This window comes from Nesoenas mayeri, assembly GCF_963082525.1.
Source record: "Nesoenas mayeri genome assembly, chromosome: Z".
NCBI classification, from domain to species: domain Eukaryota; kingdom Metazoa; phylum Chordata; class Aves; order Columbiformes; family Columbidae; genus Nesoenas; species Nesoenas mayeri.
The window spans coordinates 60,182,194-60,202,783 of NC_137542.1; the positions used below are offsets into that span (position 1 = coordinate 60,182,194).

The following is a 20,590-nucleotide window of genomic DNA, read 5'->3' on the forward strand; positions in this document are numbered from 1 at the left end:
TTCTGTGGTTTGGGGTTTTCACAATTGAGAAATAGAATATTTATGAGCATGACAAATCTTTGATAGAATGGAACAGGAAGTATGTATTTGGCCACTATGACTTCTGCTTTTCCTTTAGTATGGGTGGATGACTACTCTGTCTGTATTTCTCTTCCAAATTAAACCCCAGATTTTCAGTTCCATTATAGGAATTCAGATGTTGAACATGCATGTTTACATGAGCAATTTAAAGAGCAGCTAGACTGAGTATTTGATTTGTATTACTATATTAAACTTGAATTAACCTTTCCATTCATACTGGAAGAAATGACAAATACTTCACACCAGTATTTCTCATAAATTACAGCTAGCAAATTACTAATTTAGACACAGGCTGTATCTACACAGCCTCTATCTAGACACAGCCGGGAAAGGTTGAAAATGTTTCCCTAGTAGCCTCTGTGTAGCTCTACACATAGGAAATTTGATATTTGCTTCTCCAATTTCTTAGTGTTAGCTGAAGAAAGAGTAGAACATGAAACAAGGTCACAAAGCTATGATCATTTCTATCACCAAAAGCAATCTTTAAGTTCATAGAATTAACTTGTTAGAAGTGTAGTACAGTCAGTTCTGGCTAAGTCAACAAAGTGTTGGCATGCATGTATGTAGTTTAGCATATGAATGGTGGCTTGCTTCTACTGCTTTCTATTGAGACATGTTACTGCATAATTCTGTTGTGAAGGAAACCTACAAACTCTGTAGATATCTTTCCTATCATCAAGGCAAAACACGAACTGAAGCCTAAAGCAGTGTTTGGTTGTTCTTGGGTTTAGAAGTCCAAGCCCCAAATGACCATTCAAATCTGGGTGTGTCTAAACAAATAACTTGACCTGTCTCATCACAAATTGCTATCTTAGGATGCAGGTAGGGTAAAAAGGCTAGGAAGTCAGCAGTGATATTACCATGAACTGGATTTTTATTAGGGTATTCTTTTGGCACTGTTACAGTTTTGCTTTTGTTTTGAGAGGCTGGAGGGAGGAGGTTCCCCTCCAGCATTTCATACCAGATGGCAAGTGCTGCTTGCGATGCTGGGCTACGTTGACCTCTGCTCTGTTTCAAGGTTACTGTTATATTCTTAGGTTATTCATAGGTGCAGCAGATTGCTACTTTCAAATGCATCCCCAAACGAGTGAATGTCTAGAGGAAAAATAAATATTGTTTTCAGCTTTCTATTTTTACTTTAGGTGTAGTTCTTACTACTTATCAAAATTAATGTTTTTGTCCTTTTAAGGTACTCAGTTAAGCACCTTCAGGAAAGACTGGTTTGTTCACTAAGCTCCTTTTTGAGTCAGGGCGCTTAATGCCCTCTTTTGTGTGTATGAGGGCTGTTAGGTCACATATAGAACTCTTGTCTTTACAATCATGCCTGTATTTAAACCACACTCAGTTTCTGTATTTCATTTAACAAAGAAAGAATGTTGTCACTGCTGTCCTGCTGCAAAAAAATCCACTGAGGATGGTGCATTGCTTGAATGTCATGACTGCTTTGAACTTGGCCAAGCAGTTGAGTTTGGGCTTTAGAGGTTATTTGTCTGCCAACCAAGGATCTACTGAAAGAGAGGTCAAACTGCCTTCTAACAGAAATATTAAAATGGTCTAAGAAGCTGACTAGGAAGAGGATATGGAAGGAAATTCAAGATTAATTTAGATGTTGTTTTTACCATGTGGAAGACCACAGGTATTCCTCTGATGAGGCTTGTTATATGAAATGGTTTGGTACATTGCAGATATTACTAATTCAGCAGATTAATTTGTGTGGAATGATCCTACATTTTTTCTGTTATTTCCTGTGTACTTCTGTATATGATAGCATGTATCCCATAAAGAATCCAATAAAATCTTTGGGATGAAGGAAAATAAATATGTTCTAACAGGTGCAGAAAAGCAAGTGAGATCTAGTTTGTATGCTGTTTTACCAAAACCAAACCTTAATGAATAAATTAATTTAAAATAACATGCAGATTTATGCACAAAACATATTTTTATTCTTACAGAAAAATTATTTTCAAACTGTAGATGTTTTTGTCTGAAATTCAGCAATATAAATAAATTCAGCAATTGCTTTTATCATATAATACAGTATATTGTGATAATTTGTTATACCTTTCTGTTACAGATTAACTAAGCTCCAGATATTGGAACTTAGAGAAAACCAGTTAAAAATATTGCCAAAGTAAGTATGGGTGACATTTATTTAAACTACTTTGGAGGTTTTTTTCTGTAGCTATACTGATAATGTAGTGCATATTGAGAAGCAGATCACAGCTTAAAATATGTAGCTCAGTAACTGGGCCAAGTTCTCACAAGGAACTTTTCCTCCATCCTGCTGAAATTGTACCTCCCTTCAGACTCACTGGTCTGCCTATTCAGATATTAGCCTTTCCAGAGGCTCGCCTATTCAGATATATATGTGTGTGTGTCTATACATATACATATATTTTTTTTTCTGTCCCTGTCCAGCTCTGTGGATTTCTGTTCCACCTGTTGAGCTTTTAAGCCAGCATGTGAGCACCTCAGGATGATTGTTCTGAGATGTCTGATGCTTCTTGTATGAAGTATTGTAGAGCTGCCCACCTGTCTGGGTACAGTTCTGATGGCTGTGTCTGAGATGTATGCCTTGGGAATTAAGATCATAATCTCTGAATAAAATGTGGAGATTGAGACTCCTGCTCAGAATGACTAGGAGAACGCAATTCACATGACTTGAACACTTTTTTTTAGTTTAATATACCTCAGGGCTGAATAAAGGAACAACTCATTACTATGTTGCATGTAATCTATTATGCTATACCTGTTCTATAATGCAGCAGGGTTTTTTTTAACACAATGTCAGCCTATTCCTCACATGTGTTTTTGGTAACAGTCAGTTTTCTTAGTGACTGTAGCAAATGCTATTCCATTGGAATTCCCTTTCTGTGTGCCTTGGTACTGTACTGTGGTGCCTGCATTATAAAGATGCCAGAACTCATATCTGGCATGAGAAAGTGTGAATATAAGTCTTCCAGGTGTAAAACATTTTACTCATTCATGTGATATAAATATTTTCTCTCCTCCTCTGCTTTTTCTAATATCACTTATTTTCAGTAAAGAAAATTATGGGACATGTAATTTGGGCTAGTAGCTCTGTAAATTAAGTTACTCCCAACTGAGGAACAGTAGCTATAATTAAATCTTAGCAGCTAATACAGATTTTGTTTATAAAATTACTCTGACCTTAATTGCCATAATTAACACTAATAGCATGAATTGCATGTGATATTTTAAGAAAAGTAGTTTACATAGGTCTCTTGTAGTGATAAGAAACATTCAAACAAATGCTGTAATGTGTTTAAGCCAAACACAACTTCTGTTGAATTTGCTGGAAATTGTTATTGGCTTCAGTGTACTCAGGGTTTCATCCTTGCTGGAAAACTAAACAAACAGCTGTTACGAAGATGTCCTCTGCAGCACTTCCATCATGATCTACAGTACATGCTTACATGCTGAGATGCTACCTTTGTTATTGTCTTCTGGTACTCTTGTGGTTCATCTAGGGGAAATTAAGACTATTGAGGCTACTTTTTTTTTCTTTTTTTCCTTTTTTCTTTTATTTTTTCTCTCTCCCCCCCCCAATTTAATGATTTTAATCTGCATTTTTGCTACAGTGAGGCATTGTAAACATAAATTATGTATTATGTGCACTGGAGAGAAAAAATTCATTGTGGTGTCTATGGTAAGCAAGAGGTGAACCTGCCTTTTGGGATGTTACAACCACGCAGCAGTTGACCTGGTCAACAAAGGTGTCTGTGGCCTGGCTTCAACTATTACGTTAGAACAGAAGCTGGTGTGAAATTGTTGTGTTTTAAAAGGAACATGCGCTACAGCTTTGAACAGTATAGAAAATCCAAAGGCTTTTTTTTTTTTTTTTTTTAAGCTAGTAAGATGTAGCAGTACATGCTAATATTTTTGCTATAAATATAGCTATTCTTTCTTTTTTCCCCTGTCACTTTCACCTTTTGAATATTTTCATACTTCCAGCATATTCTTTTGTATTTGTAACCAGAAATGTATTTGGATAAATTTCTACAAAATCAACCAGCTCTCTTGCTGAATTAAACATGCACAAAATCCTTAACACTAAAATGTAAAGCACTTGAAAGACTGCTAATCAAAATGGGTAATTAATGCCAACACACTAAATCAACCTTGCTTTGTGCCAAATGCATCATTTTGCTTGGGGCTTATCCACATCCAGAGACTGCAGAACTGGCAGTATTATAATGCAAACCAGCTCAATGAAAATATTTCTACTGAAAGGAAAGGAAAAATACAGAGACTATTTTAGGGGCGTTTATCTGATAAGTAGCTGGAAGTTGGGAAAATGGCCCAATGGAAAGCTAAAAAGTTTTTTGTGTGTTTTTCTTTTTTAAGCATTTTTCTGTGGCCTAATTGTCAATAAAAATAGTAAGCTCTTTAGAAAGAATCAAGTTATTTGAGGGTGCATTTACGATGATCCAGGGCCCAATCATGCTATCACCTCTTGAATTTCGTGCTACTTCAAGTAGGCTGTTAACCTTAGTGAAGCTGACTATTTACAGCATCAGAATCCAAGGCATAATGTAGACTACCTGATCCCTTAGTGTTGGATTGATTTGACAGCAAGTTCAATAATATGAATTATGAAACAAATTTTTCAGTTTATGGAAGGGATTACATAGCACAGTGACAAGATAGAAATAGGTGGAACTTGGTGATCTAGTAAATATTTGTTTTCAGTCCTGTATTCCAGTTCCTTTAGTATTAAATTTTCCTGTTACTTTAACATTATTGGAAGCTTTGTTTGCATTTTGTCTGAAGATGTAGTTGCTCTATAAACAATACAGAAGAGCGAAGAGATGTTAGTAATAGAATAGCTGGAAGTGCTATAGATTACGCAGGCAGTGGGGAAGGAAAATAACTGAGGTCCTTGACTTGCAAACACGTGTTTACATTTTACAGTTGACCCTCTGTGTTTGCTAGATTACAGGCATCTTGCAAGGGAAAAAAAAAAAAAAAGTAACAAAATCAGTAAAATTACTTTGTTATACCATCAGTGATACATACCATTAATTTTGTAGAAACTTGAGAGAGGTTTGCTGTGGTTCCAAATCGTAACACCGGGACACTTGATGAAAAAAATGTAACCGTTTTTGGTGGTGGTCTTGGTGTGCTGGTGGTTGTTTTAGTGGCTTTTGGTGCTTTTGTTGTTGTTCTGTTTTGGTTTTTTTGTTTGTTTTTAGTAAGACACTGATGATTAAGTGAAGAATGGGAACATTGCGTTGCCTTAGAGCCTTTAAGGATGTAGCACTAGCAGGATGGGAAAGGAGCACCTAGATTTTGGTTGAACTGAAGTGGAATTTGTGTATCTAGTGAAATTTGGCAGTGGGGAGGAGAGGAGCTTTATTGCTTAGATTCTGTGACTCTGGTGTTAGCTGTGTAAGCAGTTTAGCCTCAGAGCTGAATGGTGTAAAGGAGTTTGGAAAAAAAGTCACTCAGACCTTGGAGTGTATTGTCCTGGGAGACTGATTGTGTGTGTCTTTACCAAACCATTACAATAAAAATAGAAGAATTCATGTTGAACTGAAAGAAAAAAATCCATTCATCTCAGGCTGTGGTAGAAAACCTCATCTGACATTGTATTGGTATTGGCATGGTCTCATAAAGCTTTCAGAAATTCAGATTACGCAGTATTTCAAAGAGTCTTAGATCATTTCTGGTAGAATAGTAAAATGAATTCTAGCACTTGACTTACAGATAATCATCACGTTCATGGGCTTCAAGAAATTGAGGGAAAATGTTTCCCAGATTCTTCTGGAAGTAGTCTTTTCATGTATTTTTTTTTCTTTTTCTTCTTTGAGACAGAGGAAATGTGAGTTAAAGGCTTTTCCCTAAAGCCTGAGTATGCTGTGTGTGCAGTGCAAGAAATAGCTTCTGCTTTTGTCTTGATCATGTCTTTCCCACTTACGCTAAATTTCTAGTTTGTCCCCAAGGTAATTACTCTAATGCAATGAAAATAAAATCTATAGACAAATGTTGAGTGTAATCTTTTTTTTTTTGGAGGTTATTTCATGAATAATATTAATAATCACATTAACTTTTAACAAATAAGGCATTTTTCAACAGAACGTAATTTTTGAACTGTGTATTCAGAACAGCTGCAATACTTAGTGTATTTGAAGAACAACTGAAACTTTGAATAGCAGCATAGAGCATCTTGTGCTCATGCAGATGTTTTTTGAAGATATAAGTGTTCACACATATATTCTGATAATGTAGAAGACTCAGCTGTTTAGAAGCTCTTATATTTAATTATAAATACAGAACATAATGGCATACGAAGGATGCACAGCCCCTCTGAAAATATGTTTCGGTAGTACTGCTGTTGACTAGAGTACTGATCATGTAGAACACTGTGAGCAGTAGTAGGTAATCCCTCTGGAGTCCCCAAAGTGAACTTCAAATGGAGGAAATATTTTGCCAAAACACAGCTTGAAATAATGGATTTTACTTCAGTCACTGATTTAATCTTTGCTATAAATTGGCTTAAAGAGCATCGATGTGTCACAAAATCCAGTTCAGTAATCTGATTCGTGGAGGACTGGAGAAATAATTAGGATTCCAGCCCATATCATGTGGCAGCAATTTTGTCAGCAGCCTGCAGAGGGAGAACACAGTTGTTGAGTACCGTGATTCAATAGTGGGCTTCTCTGGTTTAGCTGATCATTAGTCTGTGGTCTTTCTTTGTGAGGAAAACATGTAGTTACTCGACCTTTGGCTGCCGAGAAGACTTATTGTGACTGTAGGTGAAAAGTTGAAGCACTCAAAAGAAGAGTGACTTCTCTGACTTACTCTTTATTGTAAATATTACTATTCAGTTTTTATAAATTAATCTGTAGGTGAGTTGCAGTGTGCTATTTGTGCAACAGTTAACGGGATGATCATTAATATGTGCCTGGTTGAACAGCGTGTAAAAATTTCACCTTATTTAGATATCAGTCCAATTACAGAGGAGCACCCCTATTTAATACTGATTAAAATAGTATATTTGTATGAATATAGAAAGATTGCATATAACTGATATTTTCTTAAATACAATTCCTTTTTAATCCCTACCTGTGCAGAACCATGTCCAGACTGACTCAGCTGGAAAGACTGGACTTAGGAAGTAATGAATTCACAGAAGTGGTAAGTTTTACCTTAGTAACAGAGCTTTATATCTTTTATAAATCTCTTTATCCTTTAATCTATTTTGAATCAATATGAAAATGTAAACATCAGCTTAAGAGTTCTACTACTATATATACTTCATACTGCTTTATAGAGCCTGTTACAAAAATCGTGTGTATTCTGATGAATATAAGTAAGTTTTTCCTCATTTGAAAACTAACACTGGTTAGTGTGGTTACTGTATTGGTAAAAAGTCAATGGTAATATGTGTTTGAATTATAAACATAATTGTTTAGCTTATAATGAATTCTAAACACTTATTGGTTATCATGTATTTAGCGTTGCAAGTTTTAAGTTGTATATAACCTGCTTTTATTACTGTATACAAACTATTCAGATCCAAGTGAAACTAAAGTTTTAAGGGAATATTGTTCAAAATAGTATTTACACTTGAGGTGCTCAGTTTTTTCCTTTGGTATGCACAACTTGTTTTTTGTTCATGATCTCACAGGCATATATATCTTATATTTACAATTATTTAATGTCTCTCTGCCTCTACAAGTACTTTATTCTGCAAAGGAGATGAAATAAGAGTATAGTGGAACATACTGACCTGCCATATAATAAAGTCAAACGTTTCTGTGCCAACAGTAGATAATACAGAACTGAGCACTTGCCTAGTTGTCTGGTTTGCCAGATAAGAAAATGTGTTTAAGGAATTATTCATTAATATTATTACACTTGTAGCTTTTACCATTATTGCCATATTTTCCTTATGGGTAGATATTTGTGTGGGAGCCTTAAACTAACATGCACAGGCCCACGTTAAGCTACAACAGCCAGAAACTAAGTATAGGCTGCAAAATTACCTAATTGGGTATATTTTGGGCTGATTGCATCATTTCTCCCAGCCTTTTAGCTAGAAGAGTCAGCTAGTGGTGACTTACATCATTAAGGTCTTTTGGTAAAAGCACAAAAAGCTTTGAAACCACTTTTTTGGATAAAGATTTGTCTGAAAGTGAGTGGTCTTCAGTTAAGATTTTTCTCTTGGAAGATGAATTATTGGAAGTCAGGACTGCAACTTATGCAGGAGTATATTTGCAATACAACGAAACTGACTTCTGCGTTTAAGTGATCTTGGTTCTAGTTGGTAAGGTGCAGTAGCGCCTGTTTTGTATTACTTGCTCAGGAGGAGAGTTTAAATAGGAAAGCATATGCAACGTGGATGTTTACCAAGAAGTGGTCTTTCCCTGATATAAGATACTTCTAACAATAAGTTATAGTGCAAGGACAACCCTGCACTTCACTTTATGGATGGAGTGGCTTGCTCTTATCATGTAGATGCACCTTTTGTTGCTCAAAAATTAAAATTTCTATTATTTTTCCACCAAACCACAAAATCTTTGTGAATTTTGAAAAGCAGGTTTTCTGAGTTTATGGGATTTAGAAGTTTTTAGATATTCTTCATGAGAGAGGAATTTTTTATTTAGTGTGTACTTCAGTTGAATAATAATACTTTCTGGGAAGAAAAACAACAACGAACAACAAAACCACAAAACACAACAACAAACAAAAACCAACAACAACAGTCCCCCCCCCCCACCAAACACCACACACAAACTCATCCCAGTACTTTCTGTAAGGATTATGCAGTGCAGTAATCAAGTTCTTAAAATATTTTTGTATATCTAGCATGTGTTTACATTTCAAAAAGTGAATTATCTGGTCTCACTAGTGACCTAGTGAGACAAGCGTACATAACAGCTATGATCAGACATTGCTTAAAGTGCAATAAATAAATCACTGAAGTTGTTTTTGCCTTTCACTGTTTTCTGTATGAAGTTTTTAAAAAATGGCTTCTCTTTATAGCCTGAAGTACTTGAACAACTGAGTGGGTTAAAGGAATTTTGGATGGATGGTAACAGACTAACACTTATTCCAGGGGTAAGTCCTTTTAATGTGTTAAACACTTAGTATTTTAGTTTACAGTAGTGTTTACTTTGTCAGCTATTGTATATGTCAAAGTTGGTATGTAATTTTATTGTTACTTAAAGCCAAAACTCTAAATGCCACTTAAATGCTTAACTAGTCTACTTAGAAATTGTCCCTGATCATGAGAGTTGGATACACAGCTTTTCTTTCACTGAAAAATATATACCTCTCTTCTAAATATGATGTTCCAATTCAGGAAAAGGGTAAAAATTGTAGATCAAATCCTGGATTGCGTTTAGGGTTGACTGGTCTTTTCAAGAAGGGATTTTTTTTGTGTGTGTGTTAGACAGCAAACAGGAATTTATGGGATAAATAAGCTGTGTGAATTTTTACCAGTCACAGCTGTAAAGCAAGCAATGCCTGCTCAGGTGCCTTCTGTACAGGTAGCATAGCCAGTTCTTGAGAAAATGTTCTGTTGACTTTGTCTGGGTTCCTGACATATCTCAGAATTACATGGGGTTCTGGCTGAACTATTATTGCAGTACTTGTGAACCTGTGCTCACACTCTAGTAAACTAGTAAATGAGTGTTTGAAATTTGGGAAGCAGCTGGTCTGTTTTCAGACTTAAAGTCTGAATGTGAGGCTTTCTTGCCTGGATCAGTAGTCTTCTCTACTGTCTTTCCTAATTTCAGGTAACTCTTCCTTGAAGAGTTGAAAGGATGTATTAAACCTTTCTGCTTTACAGTAACAGCAAATCTGTATTTGTGAAAGTGACTGCACTTTCCCTGTGAAGATTTTAGTGGAGAAGCGTGCACAAGTATTCAAGTTTATACTTGGTTCATATGGAAAGGTTAATACAAGCTTATACTTTGGCTTGTTTCTTCAGTTTAGTGCAGCTAGGCACTCGTATTGATGTTAAGTAGAATGCAGTTTTACGCAGAAGACAAATATAAGCATTAAAAACTTTACTGGAGCCTAATGACATCCTTATATATCTCTGAAGTCTGTTGTAAAGCTTCAGTTACTTGATTCGTAGTAACTGATCAAACTGTTGAATTTGCAGCAGACTGACTTCGGTGACCTGCAGAATTACTGTGAGGGGGGGTGTGTGTAAAAACATCAACTATGCATATTTGCACAGAATATTTCATTATAAAGCTTGGATGTTTTGCACAAACTTGTAGTTCAGCACTATAAATAAGTTTTTGCTTTTCCCCTGGCATTACACTTGAGACACAGTTTGTCAAATCTGCTGCATTTTTTGTTTTGAACTTGCACTTTCTAAAATCCATCATTTTCTCTTGCTTGTAGTTCATAGGCACTCTAAAACAACTGACCTACTTGGATGTTTCTAAAAACAACATTGAAGTAGTTGAAGAAGGTATTTCAGGTTGTGAAAGCCTGCAAGACCTACTGTTATCCAGTAATTCACTTCAGCAACTGCCAGAGACTATTGGTTTGTATTTTCAGTTAATTCATGTTCTTAAAAGCTTATAGTTTAGACACAGAACTCTTGAAAATATACAAATGGCATTTTAGATCTAAGTTTCAGTGGATTGAAAGTGTCAGTTTGGATAAAGCTGTAATGTGTAGCTGGAAAATAGAATTTATATTTGTTTGGGAGCATTCTTGACTCTATACATTAGTTTGTAAAAGGATGAGAAACTGTTGACAGAGTAAAAAAATTTTTTCTCCCCTCTTACTACTATGGCTGGCACGTGGTAAACTGGCAAACAAGTTCTGTAAGCTGATCTGCTTATTTCCTTAGATATATAGCACTATAAGCATGCTAGTGAATACAGAAGATGTGGTTGTTTGCCTATAGATTTAAAAGTAAGCTTAATAAACTCAAGTGCCCTTTTTTATTTACTTATTCATTATATTACAGGTTCCCTGAAGAAAGTAACAACACTTAAAATTGATGAAAACCAGTTAATTTATCTGCCAGACTCTGTAGGGGGGTAGGTATTTCACCTGCATAAAAGATTGAGTTGCATTTCTGTTTACTTTTCTGTAACAATGACTCCTCCTGAATGTTTTTACACCTGTTTGATTTAATTTCTTCTACATGTTAATGTCTTAATAAAATTGAAAGGAAGTGCTTTCATATCTTCTAGCTTGCAGCATGTATGTTCTTTATGTATTATTTGATATCAAAAGGTGTATGGTCCCCACTTATTAATATAGCCACTAATCCATAAAATAAAAATTTTGGCAGTAACATTGCTATGGCTGTGGTAGATACTTCAAATGATTGAGACACTCTCAAAAAGCTTGTGAAAAGTGAATCTGAACACCCACATGCATCATCCCCCTACACACACACCCCGCGAATGTTGCTGACCCCCTCTTTCACTGAATGCTCTCTTATGATGGCTGTGTAAAGGAGATTAAAAAAGCAAACAAAACGACAACCAACCAACAAACTAAAAAATACTCAAAACATGTTTTAGGTAATTAGTAAAGGATTTCTTCTGGATTGGAATTCCCTTGGGTTTAAAAGTTTTATTTTGAAATAAATTTGAGATTTTTAATTAATATTGGTATCAACTTCATTTAAACTTAAAGTATGTGATTAATGTTGGATGAATTAACCTGTATAGAGGAGTAATTTTTTTTTTTTTTTTCTAAGATTAATATCACTAGAAGAACTGGACTGTAGTTTCAATGAGATTGAAACATTGCCTTCATCTATTGGGCAGCTCTCTAATATAAGGACATTTGCTGCAGATCACAACTTTTTAACACAGCTACCATCAGAGGTATGTATTTAATTACAAATCTATCAAATGAAATTTTTAATGTATTTTAAAATACATAGCCTGTGCAACTTTTTGAAAACAAGTCAGTAATTCTTTAGTAGATTTTCTTCATGCATACTTTCAAAGGAGGATGTATACAGATACACAGATTTACAAATAATGAAATTGTGTTTGTTTTTTTTAAGAAACATGGACATTTGTTGCTAGTATATTGAAACTAGAAGAGTTTAATACATCAAAATAAATCTAATTGCACTTTACAGGCAAAAAATAGCTGTAGTACTAATTGTTTTTAAACAGTAGGAATTTCTTTATTTAGAGTTGTGAAGATTCATTGGTTCTTTGGGATTTTTTTTTTTCAGATTGGAAATTGGAAGCACGTAACAGTGTTGTTTCTGCATTCTAATAAGCTTGAGTTTCTCCCTGAAGAAATGGGTGATATGCAGAAATTAAAAGTCATCAATCTGAGTGACAACAGGTTTGTGAATGCATTTATTCAAGTAGGAGTTGTATAAAATTCAGTAGTAATGTATATTGTGCTGTCTTCCCTTATTTCATGTACAGCTTAGAAGCTGATTACTGACAGGGATGCATGCATTTAATGTATTATTATTGTATTCTGGACCTTGCTGTTCCATTGTATTAAGCTGTCTTTATTTTGATGACTTGGAACATGCATTGAAGCACAGCTTCAATACATTAATGGTTGATAGCATGTATTTTTATGGCGAATTAGTTTGGTTACTTTCATAAAATTTTTGATTCTTTCTTAAAAGTTAATGACTTCCTTTATTGCATATAGAAGACACAAAACAGTATAACAGTATAGTGTAAAACACTGGAGTTTGCTGGGGAAGGGGGAAAAGTGTTGTATTTTATTAGAGGTGGTCATTTGAAGTTGACAAAACATTTGTGTTTAGGGAATGACCAATTTGTAGAATTGAAATATATTGGGAGAGATAAGTCTAACTGAACTCTCCCTCCTGTTCTACCAATTCAGCTTTTCTGAACTCCATCTGTAGCTTGATTCATCCATTAGTTCCATTAGCTTCCGTTGTCCAAGGCAGCCTCTTTCCCAAACATGTAGCTTGGAAAAAAAAAAAAAAAATCACAATTTTCAGGTGTACCACTTTTTTTCTTAATTGGCATGCGTGTGTATTGTAAGATAAGGTGCGGAGTATTTATATCAATTAATTTAGGTTGTCTTCAAAATTGTATTCAAGTCACTGAACTGAGTTAAATTCAAGTTACATTGTCACTCTTTTTAAGCTGATTGCTAAACCAGTCAGAAATACATTGTTTTGTTTGCTGGTTTTTGTGTGGTGTTTTTTTTTTTAATTCCAGATATAGCTTTGAATCTAAATTAAATGGTGTTGCCTTTCAACTGTCAATAGCTATTAATTCAATTATATCAGTAAATGTCCCTTTTAAACCTTTTTTCAGGCTCATGCAGGATTGTTTCTTAACAGTCTCAGTTGTACTGCTAAGTGTACTTATATAAATTCTTGTTGTAATTTACAGATTGAAGAATCTGCCATTTACCTTCACAAAACTGCAACAGCTCACTGCTATGTGGCTATCAGACAATCAGGTGAATTTTTATAAAATTAAAAATAGATGAACGACTTTCTAGTGGAATTGACAAGTACAGAGCCACCTATTAAATAATGAGACCTGGTGGTGGGTATCCAGACAAGTACTTCCTTGACATTGTCAGTTCTCCTGAAATAAACACTGGGACTACCTGTCTTCGGAGATTTTCATACTTCCAGCGAAGTTCTGTGCTGTTAGGAGATGCAGTTTAACAGATGTAGGGTTTTTAGGTGTTTTTTTTTCTCTTAGTTCAGCTTGTTTACACAGGAGAGTTAGTGTTTGGCAAGCTAATAGGTGAATGTGTAGAGTGGGTTTCTTCCACAGATATACCATTGGGGAAATTTAGCATGGCTTTTTTTGAGCTAGGTTTCTTACCACACCTTTGTGACTGCCTGACTTCCAAGCTATTAAGCAGTAACTCAGGTGCTTGTGGCTTCTATTTTTGCTGTGTATTGAAGCCCTGTGTACTACACTGATTTACAGAAAGAGAATTGAGGTGTACAGACCTATCAGAAACCCACTAGCTTCAGATGTATATGTAATGGAAGCACTTTTACTAATGCAGTAATTTCAAGAATCCATTGCCCTTTTTTATAAGGGGTGTGGAATATTTGATCTTGTGTCGATATGAAAATCTGAGTACAAGATTTTTCTTTGCATGATTGTCTGCACCTTTAAATGGGCAGCTTTATCTTTGTATTCCAGATCAGCCTCCTTTGGGATAGTAATTACTCCTGGCAAGGAACTGAGCTATTTTTTAAATACCCAGTGTTTACTTTTCTCTTAAAGCTGTTACTGAGTTTCAGTTCTCAGTTGAAGCCGGTTGTTAGTCAAAGACAGACATGTTAATAACTTATTTTTGTGAAAATTATTCAGAGGCGTAATGTTTTAATACAAGACAGAGTAGTCTTCAAAGTAATGGGACAGGCATGCTCTGTGATATGTACATCACATTTACTTGTATGTACACATTCTCATAATCTTATTTCATTTGTTCCCTAGTCTAAACCACTTATCCCTCTTCAAAAAGAAGCTGACCCTGACACACAGAAAACAGTGCTTACTAATTACATGTTCCCTCAGCAACCGAGGACCGAGGATGGTAAGAATTTCTGAAATAACATGTCAGAATGCTCCATTTGAAAATAATGGGAAGACTGCCCACTTAATGATTTTCACTAGATAATAGTTAAATACAGTTTTGAAGTAAATATGCAGCTTAATGTGATCTACATGTTGGTCAATTCTAGATTAAACTGTTTAAGTGAGTGAAGTGAGGAATGGGCTGGCAGGATCATGTTCTGTGATGGCTGCTACTTCCCAGTGCGACACAGTATTTCATTCTGGCAGAGCTTAGTGGTTAGGGTCAAATTCCCCTTAGCAGATGTCTGCTTCAGACTATTTAACAGAATATTAGCCAAAACATTTCCTCCATTACCGAGTACATATTTTTGGACAAGTAAACAGCGTTCTTTGTTTTCTCTTAAAAGAAAAAAAAAATCGGCCAAGAAAAAAAGGATATTGCTTACATATATTTGGAACTGTTTAATAAAAGGTTGGGCCAATATTAATACCTTGACATAAAGTTATTTCTGCACATTGTGAAATAGGAAAGTAAGTAACTTGCCATAAGAAACACCCCCTAGGAGTTAGGAAAAGAGGGTTAAATCTCTTCTGTTTCTCCAGGCAGAAGGCAGAAGGCAAATGCTTGTGCTAATTTAACAGAAGGTGAGGGGGGCGGTGGAATGGAACACAGACACATGTCAATGGAAGTAACTGAAAACTGACAAGTGGCAACATTCGCTTTTCCATGGCACAAGTGTGTAGTACACTGAAAGAGAAGTAATCAAAAATATCAGCAAAAGCAGTAAATTATGCATCATTTTTAGTGCCTTCTAATGCAGATAATGCATATGCAATACCTCTGATAGAATGTGAGAATTAAAAAATCATTTGGAGATTCAGTGAAGTTCCGGATTGTTACTGAAAGCATTTGAACTTTTTTTACCCGGGTGCTGGAGTTCCTTTCTGTAGACAAGGAAAGAGCTGCTTGTTCAGCTTGAGTTGATAGAAAACCTGCCTCTGAGGAGGTTAATCCAAACAGGTTTAAAGTTCAATAAATCTCATTTTTAAAAATTAAAATTTTAAAAATTCACTGTCAAGTTCTTTTTTTGGTCAGGAACAGTTTAAGTGATAGTAAAGTCCATTAGTCCATTTTCAGGTGTGTTAAAATGGTAAACTTACCCAATAAATGGGTAACAAGTATTCCAGTGCACTTGTTGAGCCCTATAATGAAGTATTCCACATTTTAAAATTTTCATTAAATGAAATCAGGTGAATGCTCTTTTGTGTGCTTAATGAGACCACCTCTCTGAAGTCAGGCTATATAAATCTATAAAATATATATATATACAAATTCATATTTTCATATCTATACATATATATGAATAAAAATCCTTTTCAGCAAAGAGTTCTGCTGAAACTTTTCAAGTGTGAGTGTAGTGGACAACTGTGTGTATGAAGATTTTACTTTACAGATGTTTTTTTTCTATTATGAAAATACAGCCAAGTTCATGAAGGTGTGGCAGTGCATCTAGTATTCAATTAGTGGTACTACTCTAGTCTCTTTTAAGAATGCATACAAAAGCACACCAAGCCCATCCAAGAGAAATGTATCCTATGCATAAGAGAGTCTTTTTTTTTTTTTCAGTTATGTTCATGTCTGATAATGAAAGTTTCAATCCATCTCTGTGGGAGGAACAGCGAAAACAGCGTGCTCAGGTGGCATTTGAGTGTGATGAAGACAAAGATGAGAGAGAGGCACCACCTCGGGTTAGTTTTGAATTTATTTTTTCCCCTCCCTCTTATCACCACCCCAGAATCCCATCCTTTTCCTTAATTTGGCTGTGGATTTTGCTCTGCTCAAGAAATCAAGTCTTCAGTTATTAGTGAAGAGTATCGAACAGGATGAAACACCATGTTTTGGGGGTTGGTTGTGTGTTGGGTGTTTTTTGCTTGTTTATTTTTAGCCAGATCATTTAAAGTGCACCACAATGGAAAGACTCTCAGCTGATATATGGCAATGTAGGGTATAACTCTTCATAGATGACTACCTGACTGGTGATGTCATGGAGAAGGACAGTGAGGAAACAATGATTAATCTTATTTTTTCTTTAAGTTAATTACGGTTGTCATAGTTCTTCCTGCTTGCAGTCACTGGACGCATTTTGGAGAGAGAAGGAAAACCTGATTCATCATCTTGCTGGGTTTAATAAACCTAAGTCTGTACCAGTGCAGGTAGACACAAACAGCAAAGTGGGTACTATAGATAGTTCAGTGTTTTGTCCTAATTAATTGCCTATTTTAAAGCTGATGTTTTAATTATGGCATTTAGTTAAATGTAGAACATTATTGCTTTTTTGTAAACACAGGAAGGCAACCTGAAGAGGTATCCAACTCCATATCCTGATGAACTGAAGAATATGGTCAAAACAGTCCAGACAATTGTACATAGGCTAAAGGATGAAGAATCTACTGAAGATATTGCCAAGGAGTCAAAACAAGAAGGCCAGACAGTTTCTGTAAAAGATGTGGGGGTAAAGGTTAGAGATAATTATCTCTTCTGGTTTTGCATGAACTTCCAAAGTTCTAGAGTGTCATTGATTCATTTTAATTCTCTTCTCTGTCCCCACTAATGCTTTAGCAAGAAAAATTGGCAGATTAAAGAATGGAGTTTACCTCTTCACTGCCTGAAGAAGTCTGTAATAAATGCCTGGTTTGCAATAGCAATTTTCCTCTGACACAAAGAACAAGGAAAGTGACTTGCTTCTCAGGCAAATAGAAGCTGTAGAAGTGTTAAGGAGCTGGCTTCTCCAGATTCTGGAGGATGGCATCTTTGTCATCCTCTGATCCTCTCTTATCTCCAAACTTGACAACGAAATTCAGTATAATCTCTAAGGATCTTAACTGCTGCCCTTGTGACTGAAGGGTTTATGTGATAAGTTGGGAAGGCAATTGTAGCAAGTTGGCTCAGGAGTCTCTAACAGGTTTATGTAGTGTGATGGGACTACTGTTTGGTGCTGACATGCCTCATTGTAGATAATCTTGGACTTCTTTTTATTTATCTGGAAATTTAATGGTACAAATTAACTTCAATAAGGAGGAGAGTCAAACTAATTGACAAAGGATAGGACTGTACCTCAGTAATCTTCAGAGATTTCCCTGCATTTCATACCTGGTGCATTTCAGACTTTAGAATTTCAAACCTCAGATTTTCCATTCTGTAGTTTCCCAAAATACATAATGTTAACTCTAAGTATCATATGTTACTGAAAACCTTTCAGGCTGTTTTTTCTGCTAATGTTCTTAATCCTGTAGACTTCAGAAATTGCTTCAGCAAAGAACAAAGCAGATGAGAGAAAGCAATATTCAGCAGGAGGCTCTGTGCAGAAAACTACTGAAGCAGAAGCTGAGCACAGTGCCACAAATTCACAGCTGACTGCACTTGTTAAAACCTTGCAGAACACGAAAACGATTGTCAACCATGAAGACACGCTCGAGGTACGGTATTGCAATGAACAATGAATTGTGCTGGTCTTGTATTGAATTTGTTGCTCTGGGAGATGAAAACTTACATTGACAATAGCAGAAAATTGTCATCCATAAGTGCTGTAAATACAGATGGTTTGCAAGGCACTGTTTTTCTCTCTTGAGATTTTACTAAGTAAAAGTTCGAATATCTAATAAGTTAATAATAAAAGACACATGCATTTAAACAAAAATAAAGCAAACTCAATTAAAAGTTGACCTAATTATCAAACTGTAAAAAGACTTAGACATAATTTTCCAGGTTTTGTTTGATTGTCAGTTCCTCATGAAATATCCACTTAATTGTCACTGAAATGGCAAAATACCTGATTAGTGGGAGCAATCAAACTTGTATGTCGAAGTGACTATGCACGTTCATTTAAAATGAAAAGTAAAGGTGGGTTTAAATGTATGTATTCCTCTGTGTTTATTAGTGAGCTGTCATTAATATGACTTGGGTTGTAGTCATCTCTTATAAAATAGTCAGAGGTTTAGAACTTCTAAACACCTTGTACATCTCTCTGATAGACACCATGTATTCGTTTACTTAGAGTGTTTCAGACTAATGACAAATTTTGGAACTTGTCACTTAATCAGTTGCCAGTCACAACCTGTAAAATGTTTTTATTTCCCATAGTTTCACAAGCAGATTATTTTTGCCTGTGTTGTATAAGCAGTGGAACATGCATATATCATACTTTTGCTGAAGAGACTTTGTGACAAGCAGTTGTAGCTGTTACTGGCTGTTTACCCACTAGCATGTTCCTGCTTCTACATACTTTCTGAAAATATTGGTTTTGACGTTTTTCTTTAGTTTAAAAATATAATTTCAGAAAATCTTATTAGTTATCTAACAATGGTGGCAGCAATTCTTTGTAGCTGGCTATATGCCAGTAAGTGAAAGAGGCAGCAGTGTGTTCATCAGGGATAGCAGATTCCTTACTTCCATGTAATAACTTGCTGCTAACTGTTGCAGTTGAATCCAGATATCTAACTTTCTGTGTATATAATTTTTCCATGTTAGCATTGATTACAGTTGTTGTATGTCACCTCCAAGAGGAAGAACAATGTGGCAAAAGCAGTGAAGAGGTTGTCTGTTCCAATTGCAGAGAAAACCAGATTTTTATTTTCAATTGCTTTTTGGTTAGCTTGTTTTCTACTTGTCAGTAGGTTTGTCCTGCCTGCAGTCCAAAGAACTGGCTAGGTAGTTAGTATCATGGGAAGATGGTGCTCCAGTAGGTTCCACACATTAAATGTTGTGAAGCTTGCAAGAAAAAGTGATTGTTAAAAGACTGTTTTTGCAATATGCAACATCAATTTTGTACCACTTGTAATAGGAAGCATCTTTACTATAAATTTCCACTTTAGGGAAGGTAAGGGGTTTTTCTTCAAAATGTTACTACAAACAATAGGGTTTCTAAGATAATGAGAATACAGGGCTGGCAGTAGTCTCATGGCTGCTCTTGCAGCAGCTTTGTCAGTTAATCTCTTTCATGAGTGTACCTAGCTCCATCTTATGGTCAGGAACTAGTGATTTCTAGCTTAAATGTATTCAGCATTGCTTTATGCCTCTGCCATTGTTCTCCAAGTTAACTAACTTCTCTTCCTTTTGGAATTTACCTTGAACATAAATTTAAAGGTATCAACCCAAGCTACACTTGCTTTTTTGTTGCTAGACTAGGCAACTCAAGCTCCATTCACTCTTTTCTCACATCATAGCTCTCCATTTCTAAGATTGTCTTAGTCATGCCACTCTATAGCTGTTTAAGTTTGAGCTATTTTCTACAAAATCAACATCCAGCTACTCAATCTGGGTTATTTGCTGGTTCTGTGATTACTTTGTGACTTGAACTCAACTGGAGGTTTTCTCTAATGGTGGAGCAAGGGCTGCATCTGCTTGCTTCAGGTAGGTTTTTGCAGCTGGAGTTACCAGTTTGAGTGCCGTTCCCATGGAGTTCATTAGTGACAATGCAGGTCTGCATGTGCTGTTTCTTAAAGGTAATTCGGGGGCAAATATTACTAAATTCAGTGGATTTGCACGATGAATGTACTACACAGTTCTTATGCCTGTGTTATGTTGCCTGTTTATTTTTTCTCCTTTATTGTTCAGTGCGGGACAGTTGAGATAGTATTTACTTAACCTTTAAGCAGTTCTTCAAAATGCATAGCATAAAGCTGTTTTTTCTTTAGCAGGAGTCAGAAGAACTCTCCTCTGATGAAGAGATGAAAATGGCAGAAATGCGACCACCACTGATAGAAACCTCCATAAACCAACCGAAAGTGGTAGCTCTTAGCAATAACAAAAAAGGTTAGATTAAAAAGCAATTTCTCAACTCAAAATGGCTAAATTTTTCCAATTAAATTATGTGAAAGTAGATTTAATTTGTATGTTTTAAAAAAAAATGATCAATTCTCTAGCTGAGCAATGAAAGCAGAAGAAAATGCAATAACTTATGCTTGAGTGCTTGGTAGAGGAAGCTGTGTTGATATGC

At 35.6% G+C, this 20,590-nt stretch overlaps 1 protein-coding gene across 10 annotated transcripts in view; it reads left to right on the top strand.

Annotated features, from left to right (window-relative positions):
- ERBIN (erbb2 interacting protein) overlaps positions 1-20,590 on the top strand; it is a 117,514-nt gene that overhangs the window by 74,939 nt on the left and 21,985 nt on the right. For 9 of the 10 annotated variants that reach the window (XR_013923508.1, XM_080362029.1, XM_080362026.1 and 6 more), the window contains 13 exons: positions 2,156-2,212; positions 7,179-7,242; positions 9,094-9,168; positions 10,468-10,612; positions 11,045-11,117; positions 11,789-11,918; positions 12,281-12,396; positions 13,440-13,509; positions 14,514-14,613; positions 16,222-16,343; positions 16,943-17,113; positions 17,889-18,071; positions 20,292-20,406. Coding sequence is in view for 9 of the 10 variants with exons in the window: in XM_080362029.1 (XP_080218155.1) it covers positions 2,156-2,212; positions 7,179-7,242; positions 9,094-9,168; positions 10,468-10,612; positions 11,045-11,117; positions 11,789-11,918; positions 12,281-12,396; positions 13,440-13,509; positions 14,514-14,613; positions 16,222-16,343; positions 16,943-17,113; positions 17,889-18,071; positions 20,292-20,406 (1,421 nt within the window). In the remaining variant the exon portion in view is untranslated. The remainder of the gene's footprint in view (positions 1-2,155; positions 2,213-7,178; positions 7,243-9,093; positions 9,169-10,467; positions 10,613-11,044; positions 11,118-11,788; positions 11,919-12,280; positions 12,397-13,439; positions 13,510-14,513; positions 14,614-16,221; positions 16,344-16,942; positions 17,114-17,888; positions 18,072-20,291; positions 20,407-20,590) is intronic. The other variant, XM_080362033.1, reaches the window with a different exon arrangement.